A 10,635-nucleotide genomic window follows, 5' to 3' on the forward strand; every position below is an offset into this window, starting at 1 on the left:
CAGAGATCGTATTTGATTACAAAGTATGTGGTAGTCAAACAATCATTAACAGGAATGATATGTTGTTTATCACAGAATATCTTGCTAGTTTCTGAAAACAGTAATGTAGCTGTATTTTATATTGTCCAATTTGTTTCTTTTAATAGTGTGATCAGGATCAGTGTTAAAAGCTGGCATATGTTAGTTAACTTGAGCTTTCATATTTTCCTGACGTGTGTGGTATTCATTGGAGGCATAACTCAGACCAGGAATGCCAGTATTTGCCAAGCGGTAAGTAAAATTTAGTTACTGGTTTTGTACTCCTATATATGAATATGCCCCCCTCGCCACTTACAGAACTCTAATACTGTATAGGCATTCATCAAAATATAAAATCTAGACAAAAAAATTAATGTTTTGCTTTTAAGTCATCTAGTCCAACACCCCTGCAGTAAAGATGGATATCTTCAGCTAGATGAGATCGCTCAGAGCCCCATTCAGCCTGACCTGCAGTATTTCCAGAGATGGGGCATCTAATACCTCTCTGGGCAACCCGTGCCTGTGTTTTGCCAGCCTCCTTGTAAAAAACTTTCTTACATCTAATACAAATCAACAATCTTTCAATTTACAATCATTCTTCCTATCACTACGTGCCTTTGTTAAATGTGCAACAGATACTTTTTTCCCAAAATGCTACCACAAAAACGAAGTTTTATTGGTTATTTCTGTTTTTGAGACTTGATTACTATGGAATTATTTTATAAGCCTGTATGTGGCCTTTACAGCCATGTGAGATCTGATTTTCAAAGGTATTAAAATACCTATTTCCATTTGCTCAGTATAACTGAAAGGGAGGGGAGAGAAGTGTTTTAAGCTCCCATGCTTTATTGAGACTCCTTCTTTTTAATGATTTGCCCTTCTAAAATTTGGCCATCTCAATTCAGTTGCAGTGTTTCAGTATAACAGTTGCTGCTTTCAGAAAATGTCAGTGAAATTTAAAAATTTTTTTTTTTAATCCAATGATTAAAAAAAATTTCACATCCCTCACCATAATGTTCTATAATGCTTTTTGTTTGAATTTACTGGAGTTATTAGGTTGACGGTTGAAAGTGTTGTAATAAAATATATCCCTGATCTTTCTCCTATGTATATGCACACATACACACACCTTTTTTCTTACCTTCCTGGAGACAGACATCCTTCAGAAGAAACCTTGTGATACAGATAGGCTGTTTGAGAATTGTGTGTTTTTAATGGTGACTGAAAATGGCAAAAAACCCACTTCTAGTTAGCTTGACTGGAACTCAAGTGTAGCCTTTTCTTTGTGCATGTGCTGTCATGGCAGTGTTGGCTTGTGAATAAAGCAGTAGAGGATAAGGAGATTCCACTGTGAAGCAGACTGCATTAATGTTTTGGCAGGTTAAACATCTAATGCACTTTCTTTATCTTTGCATTATGTTAAAATTGCTGATGAGTGTTGGCTGTCTGTGTTTTGCCATCTGCTCCATACTTCTCACAGTATCACAAGTTTGCTGTTCCTTTACTTGTTTCAATTTGAACAATGTCTGCACCACAGGACATTTTAAATTAAGTCTTTTGCAAAATACAGTTTCCTAAAGTGTATGATTGAAATGTACACTTCTGAAAATGTTTTTCTCCTGCTATTAAGTTTTAAGGGTTTGCATTACATATTTCTTTTGTTTTAGACTATAATGACTTGATGCTTACTTAGAGTGGTCATATAAAATAAGAGGATTTTTTTCTCTTTAATTAAGCTTTTGAAAAATTCAGTTTTATGGTGAGTTGCAAGTTTAATGATTACTGTATCAACTTAGTAGAAAGGAAATATATGGGGGTTAATTCTTTTTTTGTTGTCTATTTTTGTTTTAAGGTTGGGATAATTCTCCATTATTCCACTCTGGCAACAGTACTGTGGCTGGGAGTGACATCTCGTAATATTTACAAGCAGGTAACCAAAAAAGCAAAAAGGTGTCAAGATCCTGATGAGCCACCTCCTCCACCCAGGCCAATGCTGAGGTGAGTTGTTTCTGTGGCTCCTTATTTCCCAGATAGCTACATTTATATTCTCACCAGAAAATGCAAAAAGTCACTCCCCTTGTGTTCTCTCCAGGTCTGTCCAGTTCCTTTAGGTTTTGTTGTTCCTCAGTTATGTTAAGGAGGATGAGCTGAAAGACTATTGGTCTTAGTGTATTACAGACACAATGCTGGGTTGCTGATTGGTAAAAGTCAATAGTGTTTGATCATCACCACTGAAGGTTTAACTGGGACTTTAGATAGCAACACAACCCATTAAATTGTCAGAAGAAAGAATGTGTAGAACTGTTAACACAATTTAACACTGCAATTTAAGTAAATAAAGCAAAATATACTTTCCAAAGATTGTTTACAAATTATTTGAAAAATAGGACTGTCACTCATTATCAAATGAAAATAGTGTTCTTTGTGTGGTGTTCCTACTAGAATTTTCTGAAATCCCAGAAATGAGACAAACTAATTCTCTGTTAAATTCACATATGTGCAATGTTCTTACTAGAAAACACTGATATATCTTGTTGATGTTACCTCCTCAGCTTCTGGATATTAATTAAAAACTGCTACAGTGAAATTCTCCACAAGGTGGCAGGAGTTGATTAACTTTGATTAGTTACAGGCAAATATTTAAAGAAGTTGATTTTGGAAGTACAGAGATTGCAGAAAAACAGATGTGCTTTTCTGATTATTTTCAAGTAACATTTTCAGTACCACATACAAGCATTTTTATCCCTTATTACAAAGTTTCTGCTTTGGAAAAACTTTGCGGTAAAATTACCAGCCTCACATGCTGAGCTTTGCACAGACATGAACATGCCATTTCAGGTCTGAGCATCTCATCTCTGACACTGGCAGACTCTGACACTTGCTCTGGAGGCAAGTATCCAAGAGAAGAATGGAGCAAACAGGTTTTATATTTTTCAGTGTCCAACTTCAGATTTTATCAGTGTCCAACTTCCTGCGGATCAGGAATTTCCTCAGTCAGATAGATGTGTGATGTTTTTGTATGGAAAGACCACAGAAGAATTATTTTTTTCAGTTGTCTTTTAAACTTAGGTTCAAAATAAAACTACCCATAATGTAGTACTTGTAAAAAGATTTGTTTTGTCTGGCCAGCTCCTGATTGCTGCATCAAGATACAGAATAAACCAATGTCAGAATCTGATCTTTGTAGGATTCATCTTGATTTCCAAGGAAGTCATAATTTGTTTTAGACTGTTGTTTTGTGTCTCAAGCGAGACAAGAGTAATTTCTGGTGAATTATCAGAAATGCAGTGGAAAAGTCTAGGACCACCATAATAGGTGCCTCCTGTTGATGAAAAACAAATGCTCACCCACATGTCACAGGAAGAGTTTCTGCTTTTGTGTTCTGATCTTAATTTGGACTGGATTAGTATAAGCTGCAGGACTGAGTGCTGTTAATTTCACTGCTGATCAGTAATTATTGATCTGCCACTAATTAATACAATGTGAATTCATAGAAATCAGAATGAAAAGTGTGATATTCCAACAACATAGGCCCTTTTTCTTCTTGAAAGTATACAGTTCTCATCAATAGCACCACAGGGAAGCAAGGAGGTATATACTATAAAATTACAGAATCCATTAAAAGTAAGAAAAAAAGCACAAACAACCTACCATCTGCTGAGCCCCTGCACCCAAAAAAAAATTTCAGCTAACAGTGTAAATAATATTAGGCAAGTTTGTCTCTGGAACATGGGACATACCCCTTAGTATTTTTATTCTAAGTTTCCTTATTCTTTTCCAGACTGAGTGCTTTTGCTTCTTCCTTCTAACACTCTATACTTTTGTTCAGTGTCTGTGAGTGGGAAGTGGGAGTGAGCAGCTTTGAGAGAGAGGCAGCTTACAGCGGGAGGAGAAAAACTGTAGTGAGGAAGACTTAGAAAACAATTGATACTGCCAAAGTTTCATAAAGAGCTTGTACACTTCCCAAATCCTGGAAAGCTCTAATTTCCCTCATGGTGACTTAAAAAAATCCATTGCACTTAAGCAGCTGCTGATAATTTTTTTTTTTTTTTTTTTTTTAGGTTCTACCTTATTGGTGGAGGGATCCCTATCATAGTTTGTGGAATAACAGCTGCAGCAAACATTCGAAATTATGGCAGCAGACCCAATGCACCTTAGTAAGTACCCTATAAGTGAGTGCTTTGTCCTAAGATTTCTTAGGCTTGCTTTTCTCTGAATACTTGTTGCAATTAATTCTGATTCTTCCTGAAAACATAGCACAGACAAGATCATGTCAATAAACTGAAAAAATATAAATGACTTGTGCAAGATGTTAATTTATTCTTTGGTTTGTTTCTTTTGCAGTTGCTGGATGGCTTGGGAGCCTAGCTTAGGAGCATTTTACGGACCTGCTAGTTTTATAATTTTCATAAACTGCATGTATTTTCTCAGCATATTTATACAACTAAAGCGTCACCCTGAACGCAAATACGAGCTGAAGGAACCCGTTGAGGAGCAGCAGCGTCTGGCCACCAACGAACACGGGGAACTGGCCCATCAGGATTCATTGTCAGTGTCCTTGGTGTCCACGTCTGCTTTGGAGAACGAGCACAGTTTTCCAGCACAGCTTCTGGGAGTGGGCCTTACTTTGGTTTTGTATGTTACACTGTGGATCTTTGGAGCTCTGTCCATCTCCCTCTATTATCCTATGGACCTGATCTTCAGCTGTTTTTTTGGGGCAACGTGTTTAAGCCTCAGTGCCTTTCTTATGGTGCACCATTGCATTAACAGGGAAGATGTCAGGCATGCTTGGATAACAACTTGCTGCCCAGGAAGGAGTACATATTCAGTGCAAGTAAATGTGCCACCCTCCAGTTCCAGTGGAACCAACGGAGAGGCCCCAAAATGCACCAACAGTAGTGCAGAATCCTCATGCACAAATAAAAGTGCCTCAAGCCTAAAAAATTCGTCTCAAGGTTGTAAACTAACTAACTTACAAGCTGCAGCAGCTCAGTGCCACCCTACTTCTCTGCCATTGAACACAGGTCCTCAACTTGATAACAGTCTGACTGAACATTCAGTAGATAATGATATCAAAATGCATGTGGCTCCATTAGAGGTACAGTTTCGGACAAACGGACACCCAAGCCGGCACCATAAGAACAGGAGCAAGGGCCATCGTGCCAGCAGGCTTGCAGTGCTGAGGGAATATGCTTACGATGTACCCACGAGTGTGGAAGGAAGTGTGCAAAACGGCTTACCCAAAACTCGCCCGAGCAACAGCGAAGGGCACTCCAGGAGCCGAAGAGCCTACCTGGCATACAGGGAACGTCAGTATAACCAGTCCCAACAAGAAAGCAGTGATGCTTGCAGTACACTTCCAAAAAGTAGCAGAAATACAGAGAAAACAATAGCTACCAACAACAAAAAAGATATTCTAAGGAAACCAATAGCAGCTGAACTTGAAAACCAACAAAAATCTTACGGCTTAAATTTAGCCATCCAGAATGGACCACTTAAAAGCAGTGGACAGGATGGACCTTTGCTCACTGCAGACAGTACTGGTAATATTAGAACTGGGTTATGGAAACATGAAACTACTGTGTAGCATTATAATTCATTGTGGGATGAATCCATATAAACTGTGATTACACATTCCTTAAAGCTATTAACACTTTTAAAGACTGTTTACAAACTGTAGGTACTTAATGCAGGGAGGGAACAAAGATAATATGCCAAGCAAAAAAATATATGCATTATTACCTTTGGTGTTGTTACAAAGATGAACTCTTGCTTGGTATTTTGTCAAATTTTTTTGAAGTGTCAGTCTTGAGAGATGCAGAACACAACTTTGTACATTTTTTTTTTTACCTGTAACCCTGCAGATGTGTCCATAACACATTTCAAATTTGTATTTAAATGTATAATAAATAGTATTTTCCCCAGCAGCCCAAAGTTGCACTTTTTTATTGGGTTTTTAAAATACTACTGCACTGAATATCGTATTGATTTTACTGTTTCATTATCTGAAACTTATGAACTTCCATTACCAAGAAAGTACTGAAGTTAGTTTTCTACACTTAGATTATTGACACCTCAGTGTAAACAAGATAATATTTTGTATCATTCTGCTGTGACCAATTTGAAGTTGTAGTTGCAGAGTGATGCTTGAGGTTGTAGGTGTTTCCAGCACTTATATCCATTTTGCTAAAAAATAAAACCATAAAGCTATGTGTATTAAATAGCAAAAAATGCTTCTGTATAATCGAGTACTGATACCACAACTGAGCCTTTAAGCAACAATTGGAATTGGGTTGTACATGCTTGGTTAGTTGGTTTCCCGCTTCAGACTTGCCACTTTTGGGTGTTTTAGTTAAGTGTATCTGAGTTACAATACAGATCTAACATTGTCCCTACACAAATACTGTGTTAAATAGTTTATAAACTCGTTCAAATATGTTTAATTACTGCTTGCCAGATTTACTGCAGCCTCTAGTAGTCTGATAGTGTGAACTAATCTTCGATGCATTGTACAAACCTCTGCAGTAGGACAGTGTTGATAAGAGTTTGGGTTCTATTTTTACTTCTTGTGGGTAGTTACCGTTTAAGAATTCTTTCAGGAACATTTTGACAAGTGTATGACTCAGTTTTCATTGCTATTCTATTTTCCTGGTTTCAGAAGAGGTGGCTTTTAGCTTGTGGCCAGCCTTACAGATACCGTAAGGATAGACTCTCAGAATAAAAGGAGCTTATGGGTATTACCAAAGAAAAGAATTTTAACTAAATATAAAAGTGTATCATATCTGTTTTAAATCTATTTTATAAGGTATCTACACATCTTAGACAACTGACTGCTTTGTAATTATTGTTTATGGATTATTATTTGGTACAGGAAGGTTCCTTTTAGTAGCAGAAAAGTAGTTTTGGACCTAGAAGTCAAAACCAGCAACTTGATCCTATTCCATTCCAAATGCTGCAAGTCAAGAAAACTGAACTGCAGACAGTAAGGGCATTTGTCAAGAAAAACAATAATCTCTTGAGATAAATTTGTATATTACACAGCTAGGAATAATTCACAGTCTATAGCTCAATTTACGTTATATTTAATCAGGTACTGATATTGTGCTTTTTTTTATAGTAACAAATGCATGTACTCATGCAAATAATTTAAGCCTACTTTTTTATCTTTAAAATTATAGTGCTGGAAAAATGTAATTCATGTATAATGTGGAAAGATGTTCAAAGTCCATAGATTATTTATTATCTGAACAAGGTATGATAGGGACTTAGGGTAGGATCAGTTATCCTTTAGAATCTGCTTTCCCATTGCCCTCTTTTCATAGGTTTGCTTGGATCCAGACATCAGTTTAGTATTTCTTGAAACCCACCTTTAAAATTAATTCTATGTGTAATACTTATGCATAGCTTGATAGTTTGTCCTGTTTTGATGAGATAAAAAAGCTTTTCTCTTAGTACCTAATAAACTCTGACTAGCCTTGGTACATACAGGGTCATTAATGTAAAATATTTCTTAAATTTCTAAATATTTCTTAAATCATCACTCTAATAATCTCTAATAAATATGCTTAGTTCACTCACTGCTATATACATAGCTACATTTGCTTTTTGTCTAACAAGTGCTTTGGCTTAGATGATAAATTAAGACATTGTTCTCTGATATAGTCTTGACAAACACAATAATACTTTCTTCTGCATTTTTCATGAAGAATTTTAAATTGAAAGAATTTCTGTAAATGAAACATGGAAGGCAGGTTATTAGACTCTGTAAAAGGGGGAATGTTCAATATAGTATCTTATTAGCAAAATTAGAAACAGAAAGTCTTCAGGCTTTTTCATACCTTCCTTTCTAATAATGTAAAGCAAGCTTATTTTCAGAATTGTAATTAATCTTCGCATGAAAAACCACATAAATCACTCCAATGCAAAAAAAAAAAAAAAACACAAAAAACCACAAAAAGCTTATTTTGGCCTTCTCAATGGGAAGTGGATCAATGAGAGAGTAGCTACAATCATTCATCAGATATTAAGGAAAGGAGATAATACAAAGTGGGGGCAGTTTCTGTTATCTACAAAAAAATGGAAACACTAGAAACAGTAGTTAGGGCAGGTTACTTCTATGATAAAAGTGAGTATATTTGTGCAGTCATACTACTGGCAGAAGCAGACTTTGAAAAGCAAATGTCATGGGTATAGTGCAAAAGGGTATATGCACACCCTGTTTATATCTAAAAAAGTTTTGGTGATTTTATCATAGAATGTTAATGGCTGGAAGGGACCTTAAAGGTAATCTAGTTTCAACTGCCCTGCCATGGGCAGGGACACTTCCCACTAGATCAGGTTACTCAAGGCCATGTACAACCTGACCGTGAACACTGCCAGGGATGGAGCATCCACAACTTCCCTAGGCATCCTGTTTTCAGAATCTCACCACCCTTAGAGTAAACAATTTCTTCCTAATATGTCACCTGAATCTCCCCTCTTCCAATTTGAGCCCCTTACTCCAACACTACTCTGTAGTGTTGTCACTACAAGTCCTGATAAAGAATCCCTCTCTGACTTCCTGTAAGCCCCTTCAGATACTGGAAGGTGCTATGAAGTCTACACAGAATCTTCTATCTTTCTGCCTCATGTTCATTGTTAAATACATGCTATTGACTTGGCACGTGGTCTCATTTGCCCCTTAATTTGGACAGAGGCATCTCTTGTTATTTGGATCTCACCCATTATCGGAACAACTTCAATGCTAATAATTTAAACTTTGTGTAGGTTAAGAAATATTTCAGATGTTGGAAGAAACAATGACTTTTTATTAAGTTCTTTAATTTTTACTTAGTTACATTTTGACCACTGCTCTGTCAGCACTCTACTGCTTGCTGAAGCTGTTGATGTCTTGTATTGCTGCCTTTTCACATCCCTGAGCAAAGTGAAGGATCACTTTGCATTGGTTTTATTGGGTCACAGTATCCAGGTCTTAGAGAGATTAATAGCATAGACATCTGTGAGAAGTACTATTCTCCTTGGAGGTCAAGATTAACATAAAACATGAAAAAAAGCATCTAATTTAAATGAACACACTGAATTTTTAATCCCCGCTTTCAAAAAAAGGAACCTGTTGTGTTGTAGGAGTTTGGTTTTAGTTTAAGTGAGGTTTATATATGTTTGCTTCCCAGATTGGTTGAATATGGACATTTGGGGAGATAGAGGAGGAAATTACATGGTGAATGAATGCAGATGTACAATTTATTTTATCAAGAAGAGTCAAGTTTTGAAAACTGTTAAATTAGTAAGATTGTAAGTATGACAAGCCCATCAACATCACAGCTGAAACTTGCCTCGATGTAAGCAGGTAGAGAATGGCAGTCCTTAGAGGTGAGGAAAGCAGCCATCTGCCTGCTCCACTCACCTGGCCACTTCTGAAAAGTCCTCACAGAGCTCACAGCAGCTTCTCTGCTGGCTGAGGTTGTGGCTCCCCCATGCATTGTATACAAAATATGGAATTGTGGAGGATGGCTCTAGAGAGCTAAAAGATAGAAACTAAAAGGTCAGTGCAGAAATGGGCTTGCTGACATTCTCAAAGCATGACTCACAGCCAGCTGATTACATGTCTGATGTGACTTTATCATGAAAAAGCCAAACAAATTTTAAACACCTGTAATCCCAAAATATACAATTTGAATATACAAATTAAGTGCTTAGCTGAACGTGGCATTTTCTCTGAAGTCGGCATTTACTCAGCAGAATAATCCATATAATTCTTATATTCTTTAAGCTTTGTAATGAAATAGATGAGGCAAGACTAAAGATGTGAGATAAAACCAAGGAGAAATTTTTAGTTTCTATTAGATGAAGATTCTTGAAATTTTGCATTTGATACTTAATTGCTGCATATAGTAAGAGTTTGGTGTACCTCTTCGAGTGGGACATGGCTGAATAGCTTCAAATCCAGTAATTGTGTGAATGAAAGAGAATGCTAAATGTTAACATAGATTAATTTTTAGAACTTGATTTTAGAAATTGTTTCAGAGACATACTGTTCATAAAATGACTAAAGACATAATACTGGGTTTTGTTTTTTTTTTTCCTTTCATATAAATGTTTTAACTTCTAAGTGTAAATTTCAGCTTTTACCTAGAGAAGGAGTACTTCAGCTCACTTGGAAAGCCTAAAGAGCCTTCTGTATGAATCACTATGTAATTCTTGATAGGATAAACCCTTTCTTATAATACACATCTGACATTTTTACATCATCCACTTAAAGGTCTATTTGCTGTCTATGATCATTGTTTCAGCATCAAATATTCCTCCTGCAGCCTTTTTCCCTATCTGTTGCCAGCTACAAATTAACAGAGATTGTCTTCTGCCCTCACCAACAGCCTTCTACATTGTGACACTATGGAGCAGCTTCCTGACTTTTCTGCAGCCATTTCCCTTGAGTTCACAAATGGGTAAGTTGTTCCTATAAGGCAGAATCCAAATCTCTGAACAGCAAAAATCTGCAGTATGCAGGGACTCAGTTTCATATATTAGCTGATGTTTGTATTGGATACAACTGGTGAAATAGAAACATGTAGAAAGGACAGTTTCCTTCCTAGGAAAGGAGGCATCCTTGGTAACATT

The 10,635-nt window shown here is 36.6% G+C and overlaps 1 protein-coding gene across 1 annotated transcript in view; it reads left to right on the top strand.

Annotated features, from left to right (window-relative positions):
- Positions 1-5,945, top strand: part of ADGRA3 (adhesion G protein-coupled receptor A3) — a 55,512-nt gene extending 49,567 nt beyond the window's left edge. Inside the window, exons 16-19 of the mRNA XM_053976416.1 lie at positions 147-270; positions 1,871-2,016; positions 4,080-4,175; positions 4,363-5,945. Coding sequence (XP_053832391.1) covers positions 147-270; positions 1,871-2,016; positions 4,080-4,175; positions 4,363-5,605 — 1,609 coding nt within the window. The 3' untranslated portion in view covers positions 5,606-5,945. The remainder of the gene's footprint in view (positions 1-146; positions 271-1,870; positions 2,017-4,079; positions 4,176-4,362) is intronic.
- Positions 5,946-10,635: the final 4,690 nt, after the last annotated feature.

Source organism: Vidua macroura, chromosome 4, assembly GCF_024509145.1.
Source record: "Vidua macroura isolate BioBank_ID:100142 chromosome 4, ASM2450914v1, whole genome shotgun sequence".
In the NCBI taxonomy this organism is placed as follows: domain Eukaryota; kingdom Metazoa; phylum Chordata; class Aves; order Passeriformes; family Viduidae; genus Vidua; species Vidua macroura.